Consider the following 17,527-nt stretch of genomic DNA (forward strand, 5'->3'; position numbering starts at 1 on the left):
TCCACATCTTCATTTAACTCACCAGCAACAGGATCATTTAGTGACCACACACAAACCTTTGTCAGCAATATTTGATCTTTCATGAAATACTGTAACACCCAACTTTCTCTAATACTTATTGTGTTAAATTTGCCCCATCTTATTCTGCCAATATTTCTTGTATACTTGGGAAAAGCAAGTTCTTATACAGTTTCCATAAGAGAAGCTCCCTACTGGTGCCATATTCCTTTCACACAAGTCAAATGCTATTAGAAAGCTCTGGTGATGTGACTAGTATGATGCATTAGGAGCTACTAATCTTGAATTGTGACTCGATAGACTACTTTGTCTATCAAAATTATACTCAATATTGAATTATCTTGCACTGGATTCAGTCTTTCTGCAGTTAGAATATCGCATAGTACCTTAAAATTCTGGGGAAGTTTTGATGCTTTGTGAGTTGTTTAGCAAATGTGTCTGAGATGGAATGTATCTGTGTTAATTAACCAGTCGTTCCACATGTTTTAGACAGTTATTTCATTCTCTGGTGGGATTAGATGCCTACCTCACTTCCCCGTTCTCCATCGTTAGATGCGTTTATTAGCTTTGTAATCCTTAAGCGTTCAGTGGAAGGCTGTTGTCTGGGATTCTGAAGCAGAGAGATTTTTAACTAGAGCGGTCCCTCGCTGGGTTTATTACACAGCAAACATACACATCATTGAAATGTTCCAGAAATAAAATGTCATAAAAAGGTTATGAAACAGAATTGTTTGATTCATATAGTCCTTACACATGAACACCTCCCTTGTTCTTATTTATACCTAGAGTGTAAACATTAGTATATTGGTAAGAGTTGATAAATATTGGTAATAGAATATTCTGCTTATATGTCTCCTAGTGCAACATTATGAATGTTGACTTTCTTTTTTAGTTAGTGACTACCCTGGTAATCCATCTTCATCATTATTTGTTTGCATTTATGCAGGCCTACTTGAGGAATTAACATCCAGCCTCCTTGAGAAGCCATGTCTTTTTGGAATTGTAATTCTAGTAAATCTGCTGCTGAATTCCATACTGCTTCCCAGTTGTTATCTCTGGGCTCCTTGTCTGCATGTGCTCTCCTGCTCTTTCCTCCGGTCTGGGTTTTGTTCATGCATCTGCATTTGAATGTGGCAGTGTCTTTGTCCTGCCAGGGCTCCAAAGCAGTTCATAGGCAGCACAGTAGAAACAGACTTTCAGCTTCAGGTTTTCTAGTCTGCGTTTGGCCCACAATAGATAATGATGCAGACAGGGTCTCGGTTAGTTCTGGGAGAGGTTATGGACAGCTCAGATAGAACAGGGTGAGATTTTAGCTGCAAAGTTCAAACAAGCCATTAGTGAGCAAATCCAACTGTTTATTTTTCAAGATGCTGATGGAGGGGGTCTGTGGAGGTTTTCTACAGTGACAGCAACTCCTGCGAGCTATTTCCATTCTGAATGTTTTTAATGTGGAAAAAAAATGGTCTTTTCCTGTCAGTCTCATTCTTAATAATGTGTAATAAACTTTTTGAGATGTTTTCATAAAGAGATTCATCTGGAGGCTGGAAAAGTTCAGTTTTAAAGTATTAAATTTTGGCAAAATAGTAAGTTATGGGGGAAAAAAAGGCATTGGAAAAGGAAACTCTCAGGTACCTGAATACCTTTGTTAACAGGTCTAACAGTAATGCTGATTTTTTTTCTCATTGGTAATAGGAACAGGGATGAATGATAAAAATCACTTTTTAACATACTGTGTGTTAGAAACATTTTTACTTGCATTTCCACTTTATGTGAAAGTTTTCATACTTAATATTGATTTTAAACTTATTTTGTGTTTCAGAATGTTAAGGGGATTTTCTTGCCTATTTTTGGAAAAAGTCTTACGACAATAACTGAAATTATTTTTTCCCCAGTAAGTAACTGGTATGTACCAGGACAATTATGAGATTTGTTACTCACATATAGAATGAAATGAAATTGGAAGCAATTGGAAAATCATTTCTGAGCATCATTAGTGGAATCTGCTGCATTTCAGTGGCTCATATTCAATTCGCATTTGTAACATGTCACATCATTTCTGTCCTGCCTGACAGACAGAAGGGCTGTTATTGTGTCTCACTTGAGGAGCAAGTTTACAGAGAATTTTCATGTATTAAATCACGGGATGACTTCGAGCTACTAATGTGACACCATCAAGAAAAAGGCAGCTTGAGCTTAGGATATTTCATGCAAGGTAATTTATAAAGCTAAGGAAGTATTAATGGCAGTGCACAAGGTACTGCTGAAACATCGTGAGGAATACTGTGACGATTTTGCCCATGCAGAAGAGTAAATGAAGTCCGACTGGGAGAGGTGTAGAAAGGGACAGCTAGGATGATCGGGAAGGCCTGCTTTACGTGAGGGGATTAAAAGAGCTTAGCTTTTTTAGCCTAGCAAAATGAGGGCTGAGGAGGAATATGATTGCTTTCTGTAAATACGTCAAGGGAATAAATACCTGGGGGAAGAGAAAGAGAGCTGTTAGACTAAAAGATAATATTGGCACAGGAACAAATGCATGTAAACTGTCGGAGGAAATTAAGCTGGAAATGAGAAGAAAGTCTCAAAATCAGCTGAGTCTTCTGGTAGTTGTACTTGGGAGCAAGAACAAAGTCTGTTTTAAGCTGGATCTTTCTTAATTTGTGATTGATGAGCTTGTCTGGTATAGTAGGGGGAATTGGCTCCCACTCCTGTGTTGTCATGGCCTGAAACTGTTACTAAGCTCTACAAAAGAGCTGAAAGCAATGGTGTTGCACAGTTCTTTTTTTTTTTTTTCCTTTAGTAAGATGGTAAATATTTTTTTAACTGCTACTCCTGTGAATTTTGGATTTCTGGAGGACAAAACTTGCTCTTTCTGGATTTGACATCGTTAGCAACAAAAAAGAGATAAGTGAGCATTAGCATACAAGGTTGATGGTGGTTGATGGATTAGCCAAAGTTTACGGCTTTTATTGTTCACTGTAGTCTCTCTGAAGAGTTAGCAAAAATGTAAAGTAATGAAATATTTTTGAAGATGATGTACCAAAATTCTGTGACTTTTGCCAGAGTAAAGACTGCAGGATTATGTCATTCCTCATAATGTTTGAAGAGACCAGGTTCCCATAATTCGGAAAAACTAAAATGTTGATAAATCTGCAGAAATTCTTCCTGTGGGCTTACACTGTCTGAAATAGTATAAAAGAGGCACGCAAAGGGTTAGATAACCTTTACTTTCCATTTCATCTCTGTATTTTTATTTGTTAAATAGTACTGGTGGTTATGATTGTTTTACCAGGAATACCTTTCTAAGCAGTGAAGTTTTTCATCTGGGGAGTATTTGTGCCAGGTACGTAAGTTCCTACACCAACATCTGCTTAGCAATGGAAAGCAGCTATTGAAAACACTGCAGAACTTTACTAGTGGTTGTTCCAATGGTACCATGAAACTTTAGCTGTAGTCTTAATGTTTCATTATATTTCTTTCCATTATACACACAAGCGTGTATGTAATATATAAGAACATAATTAGGATCACTTATTCAGATGGATTGCCATTTGGAAATACCTGTACTGTTTAATCACTTAAGTGAATCTCTTTGAGATTCTAGAAAATGTTGACTTTTTGGTTTTACTTTTGAGTGTCTGCATATTACATGTTTCACTTTGATTTTCAAAGACTAAACACATCTCATCACCCGGGCAATCTGGGAATGTCACAGCTTTCTATTGCACTAGTGAAGGTCACAGGCCTCCTGCATGCCTTCGAAAAGGGTGCTCACTAACGCCAGTCAGCAGGATAGAAACTGAAAGCTAAGCAGATATAGGGAAATACTGAGTGAGAAGGGAGATATGTCCTCACAGGGAGGAGGGAAAATAATAGGCTTGAGTTGTTTTGTTATTGCTGCTCTTGTACTTAGTCTGAGACCTACTTTGAAATAACAGCAAGGATGCAAAACAACTTTTCATGCTTTTAAGCATGAAAAGAAAACAAAAGTAAGAATTAAATAAAGTGCTGAGAAAGTAGTGATGTACCAAAAAGAAAAAAAGTCAATTAAAAAGTTATCCTTTACAGTGCCTATAAATATACCTACCCTCTGCACTGATCTTGTAATAAATGTAAACACCATTTTATACAAACTGAGTTGATCCCTTTTGTTGCCATGTAAGTGTATTTTTACACATTACATTTTTACACATTACAGTTTTTCACTTTGTTAGAATTGTTGATCTATTTAGAGCCTGCCTTTGCTATGACTTACATCAAGGTTCTGTTGTGAACAGTGCAGCTGGTTTGTAGTATTTAACAAAGTGAGAACCAGGAGAACTTGGGGTCAAGACCCTGCTGTGCTAGGTGCTGCTTGAGAGCAAACACATCCCTGTCCCAGAGACCTTACAGCTCGTTTTTTGTTTTAAAGAGGCTGAACCCCTCTTAGGAGAAGACAAAATAGTGTCACAATGCAACTCTCTCAGCTTTAGCAGCAGGGCTAGGCATTTAGTACCTTGATTTACAACAGTGTTGTAATCTAAATAGGAAGCAGGTGGAGTTACAACTGGGTATGATACTTCGGATATTAATGGCTTGGCTTGGCAGTGGAATTTCTAAAGCTGTATATACTTTTTCTGTCTTAATTATGCATTCATTAAAAGCTTTTATACCCAACAGAATAAAGTAAATATTTTTTGATCTCTGTAGTGTGCTCCCAGACTGTAGATTTGCACAGCAGGGTCTTGATAATCTGAATAAATTGTATTTCCCCAAGGAGTTTATCTTTCAAATAAGGTCATAAAGAAATGCATTCTTTCCCCTTAGTTCTCCTTGTGCTTTTTCTGCTATTTATAACGTGGAGCACAGGAACAGAGGTATATTGTACTCTACTGTGTACTTGGTTATGATTAACTCTAATTTATCAATCCGTTACTTACATCCTTTTCTGTGCCTTTTGCAATGCAATTATTCTTTAAAGTATGAACGAATGAAGATGGATTTGGAAGTAATTTAAATACAATATTTATATAATTTTCCCTGTTTGACAATTTATCACATCTCTATATTAAAATACACCTCTGTATCAAAACACAGACAATGTCACATCATTTATTTTGAATATCTAATATCGTCTTTCAGGTTATGTTTGTTTGGAAAACTGATTTTTTTTACACGGGTTTTAAATGGCAGCTCATTGTTGAATTGGGTCAGCATCTAGAGGCTGATGCTACTGAAACAGAAGGCCAGTAATGTAGAACAATGGAGACTCTTATTTCTGGGAGTGGGGAAGAGGAGGAAAGTATAGTAAGTGGAATGCACAGGATCAAAGACAGTTTCTCATTTTAGAAGTAGACACTGATAAATAATTTGGCCAATTTATTAAATTGATTTAACTACACTGTGAGATTTTAGAATCTGTTAGTTGAAGATCTGTATATATGATCTTAGACACATTTGTTCAGTTTGCATATTTCAGTGTAACATGCATCATAGAAGAGAGAAGGATCACTATCTTTCCCTGATTCTCTGTGACAGTTCTGCTTGTGTTCCTATTTCATCCTTCATTTAAAAAAATATAGATGGCATATATTTTAAAGTTTTTATAAACGAGATTAAAAGTTACAGTAATTTACATAGGACTGTCTTGTAGTTTTTTAAAGAACTTATGCAGTGATACAGTTCCAGAAGAAAGATGTGCACAACTTTAAAATTTTGTAGCTGCTCCTTTAACACAATATAATAAAATGTATGGAAACCAGAGACTGCTAGAACTCATGACGAGAAATAAATTTCCTATTTAGTATCCTATTTCATTTTTCACTTATCTAACAATTTTTAAATTCAATTAACAGTTTAACTTTTACAAATCTATTCATAGGAAGCCAATCAGGCTGAATTGATAGTAATTGCTTTGATACTTTTGATACATTTTTTTTTTTTTTAAGCTAGAAGATAAGCTGTATTTTTTTGCAACTTACATACTGCATTTATTCTGATGTTTTTGAAAGTCTTTCCAGCTATTGAGAGCTAGGTTATCTGATACGTGGTATACATCTTGCAATCTCCGCATGACATTTTGGCCCTCTTGTATCATCACAGAGGCAGTAATGTATAGTACTGTGTCATTTTGATTGGAATATTGGTATGACAGTCTGATAATTTTCATTTGTAAAAGCTAATGCACCACTTACTTCTTTTGCTGTGAAATACAAGCCCGTAGATCAATTCTGACCTTGCAAAACCAGAAATAAGTGTTTCTGATTACAGGCCAAGATCATTTTTAACAAAATATACTTGCAGTATTCATCAAGCAGTAAACCATGTGTCCAGCAAGTCATTAACACATTATGTTAGACAAAGCATCAAAAGACTGCTGAAGCCTACCAATAAAAATAAGTAAACAAATAAACCCCATAATAAATAAATAAGCAGACATATAATAAATAAATAAACATCTGGAGTAAATGAACACTTAAAAATAGAAATAAATAAATAATATTGTAAACAAACAGCTGATGAGAGTTTATTTATTTATCCATAGGTATCTTCAGCCTCTCCAAATGTATGACAGCTTTCATCAAAAACTTCAATTGGTGTTGATTTAAGGGGTAGGGGAGCCTGAGGGATCATCAGAAGTACCCAAATGAAAAAATGCAGGTGTATTGGTATCTTTCAGATTTGAAAATGTGAAGATTTTTCAGGGAAAATTTGCATTTGTGTGTCACATTACTCTCTAATGAGGAAAGATTTTTCTATATTATCTCCAGTCCTCTTCTGAAGACCACCATAAGCCACCTCCATTGACCCTTAGTGGAGTTTGGTTGGGCTTGTATTTTAGTTGGAACATTGCTCCTCAGATCCCAATGCTTGATCATTTATTTGTTTATTTTATCCTTCCCAAATCTAGCTGTTTACTACCAAAGAGTTCAATAAACATACACTGAGTTATAGTAAATTTCTTGTGGGATGTTTCACATTCATTCAATCAAGAAGTTTTTTGAAAAAATAGTCTTCCAAACCAGCGATGATAACACCATGGTTTTGCTTGTTAAATGCTGTGAGGTTTTAGGACAAGAAGGAATGGCCTCAAATTGTGACAGGGGAGGTTCAGGTTGGAAATGAGGAGACATTTCTTCTCAGAAAGAGCACTCAGGCATTGGAACGGGTTGCCCAGGGAGGTGGTGGCGTCACCGTCCCTGGGGGTGCTCAAGGAAAGGTTGGATCTGGCACTTAGGGACATGGTTTAGTGGGTGACATTGGTTGTAGGGGGATAGTTGGAGCAGATGATCTTGGTGGTCTTTTCCAACCGTAATGATTCTATGATTCACTTTGATTTTACTGCCTACTGCCTTACGTTGGTGCCACCATTGTGTGGCTATCCTCGACGTGGTGTTGTGAGGTACTGTTTGTGATCTGCAGATACTGAGTCACGGGGCAAGTGCACAGACCGGATACTTCTCGTGTAAAATTCATTCTTTTCTTTCTGTCTGTCTGCAACTAGAGAGGATTTATCCTTACCTCCTCTATGTTAATGTGAAGAGGAGGTGACACCATAGAACTGTTCCGAATTTCTGTGGCATTGGGGATGATGGCTGTTAGTGGTTATTCTGACAACATAAAAAACTTTTCTTTGTTCTTCCAAGAAAACAAAATGAAGCTCCTATGCTGCAGTTTAAGTAGGTAATGAATAGGATTTGTCTTTAATCTACGACAGTGCTAGTGAAGGTGGACCGTTCAGGTTGGGAGATAATGCAGCAAATAGGAGCCTGCGATGGAATTTGATTCAGTTTCCTCCGGTACTGACTTCTCTAAGCAGGTGAAAAAAATTCTTTCTCCACTCTCCATTGCATATGCATAAACAGCTCCACAGTCATTGGGACAGCCACCCAATTCACACGTTCGAGATGTAGCCCATAAAACCTTCCAAAAAAACCCTCTTCGCACTTTCCCATCTTCCCTGTTGCTCTGCTCTATCTGCCAGCCGTGCAGCTCATTTGACATTTACAAGATTTCTTGTCAGTTTCATTTGGTTCTGCCATCCCATCCAGCAGAGCAGCGAAAGTGAAATTGACTTAATTCAGTCTGTTTCTCTTCCCTGCTCTAGTCCCTGTGTTAACGAACCACGGAGCGAAACTGACAACAGTTCTTGTCACTTTCACACCTGGAGCTGGTCAAGGAGAAGGCTGCTGAGAGGGAGCAATGCGGTAAATTGGAAGATGAAAACCGGGATTGCGGAGGGGAGAGGAAGAGACGTGTGAGCATACAGCGAGAACAGAGAGAACAGATACACGGGCTGCCTTCCCAAACGTCCTGGGTGCTTTTCTCTACTGTGGATGAATTATGAGGAGCCTGTGGTCTAGAGTAGCAGTAGTTAGCTGTCCAGACACTGATTTCCAAGGGCTGTCAAGACAAAAACATTAACCTGTAAATATACATTACCTGTTATCAGAATGAAAAAACTTCTTTCCCTGAGTCACTGCAGCTTTTGTCTCTGCAGGTTTTCAGCTGCTAGAAGGAGGGAGAGAAAGAATTTGAGACCAACATCCCCTATAGGTTGCTGTCAGTGGTTGGAAAAAGAAAGGTCTATTTGTTCGTTGAAGATAAATGCACGCACAATAAAATGTAGCTCACAGTCTTGTATTTTGTGAGGTTTCGTGGAACTAAAAATCATACTGCACAGGTGCTCTAGTTCGATCAGAACAGTAAATAACGAGAAACAATTGTTTTGTAACAAACTATTGTAGTTAACAAATACATTTTTTAATCCACTTGTTAACTCCTGTGAGCTCTCGTCATACAGTGTAAATCCTGCTGGTTTATTATTTTATGTACTAAGGCATATTTCTTATAGATGCTGTATGCATATGTAACTGTAGCAGTTCCAAAGTAAATGAGTAGTATCATATATATTTGCATATGCACTGTTAACATTTGCACATAGATTCTGAATGAAGCTGTGTTAATTAATTTCAAGTTGTATTACCTTCCTTCTTCTCAGCTTCCAAAAGAACAACCTTCTTCATTATCTGAGACCTGTGGGCTTTTTGTTCCCCTTTTTTTTGGCATTATTGTTGTTTTTTTTTTTTTTTCTGAGACATATTTTGTTTGCTTCACCCATTTAGGAATTAAATAGTTTTAATTACTTGGACCTGTATAAGCTTGCGGACCTCTTCAACCTCACTTTGTTGGAGAATGCAGTGGTTGACTTCTTAGTAAAACATCTCTCTGAGCTATTGAAGAATCATCCTGAAGAAGTCCTGGCACTCCCATACTGTCTTCTTCGAGAGGTTTTTAAAAGTGATAGACTCACTTCACTCAGTGAAGAACAAATCTGGCAGGTAAGGAGACTGGTTAACAAGCAGAATGTGTGATACTCTCTAAACCATAACAATGCTCTGTTGCTTTGGATCCCTGGAGCAATCTTGAGGGAGAATTAAAAGCTTGCAGAAAAGCTGTGAGTAACAACCGAGGGAAATTTCTAAATGAATTTTAAAAACGTCATGTTGTGTTAATGCAGTTAGTTTGTTCTAAAGAGAACTGTGTTTTATTGGTTAACTTGTTTTGTTTGAATGTGGCCAGAGATTTTCTTCCAGATCAAAACTTTGCTGGTGGGAAGAGATGGCCAATGCATGTGACTCTGTTGTTGTCATCTCCGATGAGGCTAGTGCCACAAATCTGGTGACAAACCTGCTTCTGCAGTCTGTCCCGTTCACTTCAGGGAAACTTCGTTAGTCCTTGAAATTGTTTAGGCCACCGCAACGGATTTTGCCTGAATCAAACTTGAGGATTGTCACACAGACTGCTCTGCTCAGAGATGAGTGGAGGCTTCAGTAGGTTTGTGGCAAGAAGTTGGAGGTGGCAAACATTTCCTTCAAAAAAAAAAAAAAAGTTGGATCCAGAAAAGCACCAAGTTGCTTGCCATAGAATATTAGCAAGATACAAGCATTATGTTGTAACCTATAGTGTGGGAGGAAAAAACACCTATTACGAAAAAATGTCTAGTCTGTAAAGAGAAACACAAAAACTAAAACAAAATCTGTCCTTGGAAACATTCCCATCATATGTCTGCAAAAATTGCAGCTCGTGATATAGTGGAAGTAAATCTCTGTAACGTTTGTTACCCAAACACTTTTTTTGGTTTCCTTTTCACCGTCATGTTTTACAGAAGGAAAGTATTTCAGGGTATTTCAAGGTAGAATGCAATTTGCTTGAAAGACACCTGTGCTTTCTTTTAGGAAGTGGGTTATCTTGGCCCAGCAGAGAAGACAGAGAGTCAGAAGAGTGTTTTATATTTATTTCAATCTCTGTTACTTATCTACTTATCTTTCAGATTTTTAAAGCAAATTATTTCATGTATATGCCATCATTTTCTCAAAAGGTAAAACGTGTATTCATTTGTAGGGCACTTCATGTTCTGTGGATGAATAATGTCATGCAGGAACAAAGTATTCTTAAAAAATAAAAATGCCTAGTTAAGCTCTTCAAACCACAAAGACAGTATGCAAGTGTAACTTAACTCTTCGGTCTGACAACTGATACACCGTTTCCCAAAACTTTGAGGCTAGATTATGGAGTATTTTACAAAGGTATTTTCTGCAGATAGTAATATAAAGATAGGCTCTTTCTTGCTCTACTCTCTAGAGGATGTCTTTACAAGAGAACCTGCAGCACACTACCTGTGATAGGTTTTTGTTTCGTTTTGTTTTGTTTTTAGGCAGGATACTCTGGAGTCCTAGCCCATATTCTGTTTATCAGAAAAGTTTTTGATGTACAAGTTCATATATGGGGCATGGCTGATTGGCCAATTTGCTTTTATTGTTGTTTTTCTGCAGGTTCGCTGCAGGTTCACTAGCTATGTGCTTGGAGATACTTTTGCTAGAAAAATTGCTACAGAAAGCCATGTAGGTATTATTTAATGCCAGCTCAATAACGAACAAGCATACACAGGATCCTGTGTGCCATGCAGGCTACTGGAATAAAGTTTGGAAAGTGATTTTTAAATCCTGTGTCATTGTCCTGTCCCACAGAAAGAACTCAGAAATAATATTCTTAATTGTGTGCACTACAGTTAGTTAACTTCATGAGGCAAATCTGACAAAGCCTATGTTTCTGTTGCAGGGTCATAGTGGAGAGAGATACTTATAGGTAATATGCTGCTTTCTGAGTGACAACAAACTCCACACTGTCCATTTAAGTGTTATCATAATTGCCTCTCCAAAGGTTACTAATGCTGTTATGAAGAATTTTTTAAACTGATTTTCTGCTGCAGGCGAAATGTGTGTGTGTCTTTTAATTCAGTCTGTACAACCAGGAATAAATATATATTTTATAAATATTCCAGGTCCCCAGGATGAATTAAAAGACATACATAAATATTTACCAATTTAGGCATTCAGAAGGCAATAAGAAGCTGTTTTTGCTTTATCTTAGTAAATAAGTAATTCCCTCATAGTCAACCCAATAGAGGAAAATCAAATCAGACTGGCTATATTGCCTCAAGTGTAGTTAAGTTCATCATTTTTGCTAAGGTTATAGTGGTAATGCAATATACCATGGAAGAATCTAATATTCAGCCCAGGGTGAAGATTGGGTATGCCAGAGGATTAGTGTCAGGGTGCTTTATAGAAGTGAAACTTGATGGACAGGTTGGAGACAGATCTACAGAATCTCATTAAATTGCTGAATTGTTCATTACTGAGCACTCTCACTGTAATAAAGTGCTCATTGACTTTGACAAATCCCCATCCCATGTCTTAAGGAAGAACAGCAAAGCAAGAGGTGTTGGGGAAGCTAGAGGAAATTGGCACAAAGTGGGGCAGATAATAGAAAAGCTGATGGGGGATGCTACCATTTCATTTGTCTGTCTTACCTGTGACTAGTGTGGCCTCCTGCACATACACATGCGTGCATGTTATGGCAGTATGAGTTCACGATGTCCCCAAGGCACCTCTACTGGTAGGGTTCCCATGAAGCCCTAAGCACAAATTAAAGCTTCCCTCAATGAACCTCTGGACAGGATGTCATTGTCTGCAGAGCTCACTTATTTTCAGTAGTTTAAATTCCCAATATCCACTGGGCGATTCGATCCTAATGCACATAAAGATTAAGGTAGTTATTTTAAAGCATCGAAGTACACAGAGTGGTGATGCTGGAATGTGATTTAAACTGAAGGGACTGCACCTCATATCCGTCACATTTTGGATTTTTGTTAGACTATCAATTATGAATTGCCCAATTCCAGTGAATATTGTAAAATACAACCTTGAACAAACCAAGCTTGAGAAAATTAAACAGTAACATTAATGACAATTTATTAGGATGTGGATTAGTGTAACATAATGTAGTAATTCCTGTGTATTCTTTCAGAAGGAAAAAGGTGACTTCCAAACCAGGTTAAAGTAGACAAACTTCTTAGTTCATTCCTCTTTCTACCTCTTAAAGTCTTATGAAACTCTTTGGTCTCGTGTAGGTATCTTAGTGGAGAAAATAGACAATGAATATAATTATATATTTCTTAAATAAGCAGAAAGAAAAACCACCAGAAACCCTCTGTAGGATGGGAAATCAAAGAAATGTGTTAGCTTCAATCTAATTATTTTTATTTTTTTAACTAGGCTAAGCCAGTAACTATTATTATTAGGTGACACAGGGTTTGTTTTCATATTGATTTTTGCATTTTACTAGTGTGTGAGATTATGAGATATCATTTGTGATTTGTCAGCTCACTTAGGTGTCAGTAAACTTAAAACAGTGACATGGAAAAAAAGTATTAAAATGAAGGAAAATGGGAAAATCTTGAAGAAACTGGGGGAAAAAGCAAATTCTTTGGTACGTTTTCTTTTCGTCATGAGCTGTGCATGCTTTTTTCACAGAAAATGGTCATGATGAGGACATAAATGTCTAGTTTATCACGAAGTGAAAAGTGAATCTTTTCATAATTGGCCATTACTAAAAAGGCTCATTGGCTCTACTTTAAGGAAGCAGATGAATTCTTTCCCTTGATAATTGGCAAGGTAACCAACCTTGTACAACAGAACGTGTTCTCAGAGAAATCTAGCAGGAGAGGGCTTCTTGCGGGAACCAAGCAAGTAGAAAGCAAGCCCAGGATTTAAGTAATAATAAACTAATGTTAGACTTAGTTGTAATATAGTTATGTCTTGTCACATTTGTGATTAAAAACTTCAGTGTCATGAGGCCTAAGTGTTCATATTTTAAGGATCAAGCTAATAGGTAGATATATCTACTGGATCATTCAGTCTCCCAGCAGGATATTGGCAGGGAGGTTGGACGAGATGATCTTCAGGGGTCCCTGCCAACCTCAGCCATTCTGTGACTGGTCAGATGATGCTGTATTAAACACTGCACTTGATGCAAGGTGATCTCTTGAGTCATGTTAGGCAAAAAGTCTTAACATGAGATCAGTACAGACTGGGTTCTTCCTCCCCTGCTGCTGGTTAACTAAATTGTTGAAAGAGAGATATTTTTAAACAGTTAACTTTAAAAATAGATCAATTGTAGTGTTTGCCAATGCTTCCAATGTTAGGATTAGTAAGTTTGGGGGTGGGATTTTATTTTACCTATAACTTGTTTTCTTGATTATCAACTGCTAAGCAAATAACGTAGGAACAGTGGGCAGAAAGTTTATTCAGCTAGAAAGCATGACCCAGCTGTGCTGGGTCTTTTCCAGGGCTAGGCTCCCAAGGCATTCCAGGCCTGTTAACTTGTGTGCAACTTGTGAACTCGTGTTCATGAAGCCGATGATCCACATGTGAAAGTGTAGCACTAGTTACTCCTTTTGTTATATAAACGGGAAGTGCAAAAGCAGTCTTTGGTTTCCATATTAAAGAAGCATCATTGCTTGAATAAGTAGAAAAATAAAGGACAGGAAGACTACAGTGTCATAGGTCAATAAGAGTTGTTAAGTGCCTGTTTTATAAAAATGTATAAATCTATTTTTTTCACTACGCACCTATTTATCCTCTTCTTCAGAAGGGTAAAGTGCCCAATTTTTAACTGCCTTTTTCTGGCACTTCAGCTCCATTTTGAATCTCTTGGTGTGACTTGTGGAGGGCCTGGTATATTCTCCTGCAGAAATCCCACAGGGTTTAGCACTGTTAGAACTTTTGCTGTGCACACATTACAGCAGGCTGTTACGATGGAAGAGCTCCCTGCCAAAGACAGGCCCTCTGACATCTTCCATCCATCTCCAGCGATGCCCACAGTTTCCTACGCAGAACAGCAGTGTCTAGAAGTGGGTTGCCATGTTCCAGCACAAACTTGCCATTCCATCAGTGCAGTACTTCAGTTTTTTTGCACTGTCAATCATTTGATTCTACAGAGCAATTTTTAATACGAAGAGAGCAAAATTTGTGTTTCGTAATGGCACATGTATGTTGTGACAAAATGTGGACTAAGTGCCTTGCTAAATGGGGACTTAAGTTTTACTGCAAAACAAGTAATGATACGAAATAGCAAGCGAAGGAGAGCGTTTCAGTAATCAAGGTTGTGTTTAAACAGTGCATTAGCCTTTCGCTGTTCAAGAAATAAGCTTAAGTGCTCTCTTGGGCAATAAGTAAAATCATGTCTGGTGGTCTAATGCTTGTCCCTGGTGAGTATTTAGCCTAAGTAGAAAACCACCATACTAAAACGTGGCTGTCAGCCTCTCATCGTGAGAAGCGGAGAGAAAAAAGGAGTTTGATGCATATCAAGGCCAAGGTGAATTGGTAAAGCTACATGGGAAAATTAGCATATTTCTTGTGCATATTTCACTGTGTTTTCAACCCTTTTTTAGTTCACTTTTCATGAGCAGTCTACATAAAAGTGCCAAAGAGCCTCTAGTGAATCACAGTGTCCACTGTGCTGGATCTGTGATGGTCATGCTGTGTATCATGGCTAGTTGCAAGCAAGATTTTGTTAATAAAACATAAAAGAAAAATAGCATGAAAACAGAACCTGTGATAGGATGTAGGTTTCATTTTCATAAGGCTCATCAAAATAAGACGTACCTCCCCTGAAGTGACTGTAATTGTAATACTCCTTGCAGTCCCTCCAGACTATTTGGGTAGGATTCATTTTTGTCAACATAGGTGTGTGCAGCATTTTTGGTAGGATGTCCCTGACATGTAGGGCAAGCTGGCAGTTGTGGTATAGGAGCTTCAAGGTGATCTGTGCCTTCTGGAGCTGGAGACTGGGCAGGATATGTACCTGCTGCAGTGGATTGAGGCAGTGGATGTAGGCAGCTGAATTTTATGCTGTGCTCTGCTGGTGTGCTCAGGTCACACATGTTTTTCACGATAGTTTTTGCATCATTCATAACAGTATTGGCATTTTGGCTTATGGTGGAAATGAGTGCTGCCCCTGTTTTTGCTCTCCCCTTAGTTTATGAAACACCTTCCCCCCTTTGTCTTCCTTAGCTTAAATCTAGCGTTCTCATAATCTGGTACTTTACATAAAGTTTTGTGAACTTCATGTGTTCCTTTGGTCTGAACTTTTCAAAGTTTCTGCATGTTTTTTCTTGAATATTGGCTAATCTGATTATTTATTTTTTTATCAACAATGGTGGCATTGAATGGAATTTTCTGTATTAAAAATAAGGTTATATTAGGAGCAACTGTGTGTTCTCCTAGGCTTTCTTTTTGTTGCATGTCAGTTCCTATCAGAAAACTTGATTATTTTGCTGCCACTGCTGTGAGCAATAGAGGAATTACTGGAGGGCATTACTTTTGCCTCAGTGTCCTACAGTAACATTGTCTCACCTTATTTATCCCAGATTAACTTCAGAAAAGCATAAAGCATCACACCAGTATTTAGGAGGGCTGCTGTGCCCACAGCTCTTGAATTTAGGTCACTTCTTCAGCTAAGCAATGGATGCGTGTTTTGATTTAGAAAGCCAAAAAGAGGACACCAAAGTGTGCACACAGCAAGACAGCTTCTGTGATATTGCATTCTGCATTTGAATTAGTCTGTTACGGTGGGTTTTGTGTTGACTGCTCTGCTCTTTGTGGCATTGGCCTGTTAGAGATTAACTGAAGTACAACTGTAAAATTGTATAGTACGCAGATACGTGGTTACGTGATAGAAAGTTGCATAGCTCATAGCGTTGTGAAAGGCAGACATGGTTGGAAATACCCATTACTTTCATTTTTAAGGTGAAGAACAGCATAAATAAAGTCTAAAACTCACAGATACAAATGATCAAATGAGACAGTCCAGTGCTACAATCTTAGTTAACATCTTACCTTCAGATATGAATGTCAGTAATCTCCTCCCTTTCAAAATCCTAGTAAAGCTGTTTAATACTGTTTCTGATGGGTTTAAGCTTGTTGAAAATGATAGAAAATGAGAAGCTCTTTTGAGAATCCCCAGCTCTGCATTTCATTCAGTTTTCCTTTGAGAGCTGGTAGAAGCATCGCCTCTATTTGTACCTTGAAACCGAAGAAGACAGAGAAAGAAAATTAAACTCCAGGTTGACTAAAACCATATAAATTTTATGAGGTTCGCCTTTCAGTGGTTGCAGTTGTTTCATTTTGCTTCAGATAAAATTTGATTTTTAATAATAAATTAATGTTTGTTTTAATCTTGCAGGAAGTAAACTCTGACATCCCCATTTCATGGGAATACAGTCAGGGTCTTAAAGCCTTGTTTGCAAATGCGTTCAAGTATTTAAGTCATTTTTAAAAATAAATTATATTCTTGGGACAATTAGTTGATTTTGAAAAAACTCATTGCTTAAAAATAATGAGTCCAGCAGTAATCTGAAGCCCATCGTATGGGGATTAAAGACTAAATAGTGGCCTTCTGGTACATAAAGGGAGCCTACAGGAAAGCTGGGGAGGAACTCTTTATCAGGAAATGTAGTGATAGGACAAGAAGAAATGGCTTTAAGCTAAAAGAGGATAGTTTTAGGTTAGATATGAGGAAGAAATCCTTCCCTCAGAGGGTGGTGAGGCACTGGCACAGGCTGCCCAGAGAAGCTGTGGATTCCCCATCCCTGGAGGTGCTCAAGGCCAGGCTGGATGGGGCTTTGGGCAACCTGGTCTGGTGGGAGGTGTCCCAGCCCGTGGCAGGAGGCTGGAACTGGATGGGCTTTAAGGTCTTTTCCAACCCAAACCATTCTATGAATCTAAATCAGAATAAATTAAATTGATATTGTTAAGAATTTGTTATTTGATTGAAAGGGAAATTATTCTGTTCTCAAAAAAAATCTGAGTGAGCTTCTGCTAGTGTACTTGCTTTTTATTTTTGTATTTAAAAAAAAAACAATGGGGGAACAAATTCCTAAGTGGAAAATCAGCTGAAATAAATACCAAAATAGATGTGTATTTATTGTCGTTGTGCTAAATCAAGTTCTTAGTGGAATTTGAAAAAAACAGAAGTAAATTGTCTGCTCACAGGAAAAGGCTTAAATGTTCCCACAGTTAATATTAGTGGTCCCGTCCAAGTTTCAGCAGTGCTTCAGAGTTGAAGAATCAAGTTTACTAATTTGTAACATGGACTTCAGTGGCTGGTGTTTGATGATTGCATGAGTGAA

At 37.8% G+C, this 17,527-nt stretch overlaps 1 protein-coding gene across 16 annotated transcripts in view; it reads left to right on the forward strand.

Annotated features, from left to right (window-relative positions):
- The window catches only part of KLHL32 (kelch like family member 32), a 124,210-nt gene that overhangs the window by 77,576 nt on the left and 29,107 nt on the right, over window positions 1–17,527 (forward strand). For 13 of the 16 annotated variants that reach the window (XM_083828715.1, XM_083828726.1, XM_083828718.1 and 10 more), the window contains one exon: window positions 9,120–9,335. The exons of 2 other annotated variants lie outside the window; for them this stretch is intronic. In XM_083828715.1, the coding sequence (XP_083684841.1) occupies window positions 9,120–9,335 (216 nt within the window). Of the gene's footprint in view, window positions 1–8,178; window positions 8,202–9,119; window positions 9,336–17,527 lie in introns of those variants that run through there. One more of the 16 variants, XM_083828721.1, reaches the window with a different exon arrangement.

The sequence above is a fragment of the Anser anser genome (genome assembly GCF_964211835.1).
Source record: "Anser anser genome assembly, chromosome: 3".
In the NCBI taxonomy this organism is placed as follows: Eukaryota; Metazoa; Chordata; class Aves; order Anseriformes; family Anatidae; genus Anser; species Anser anser.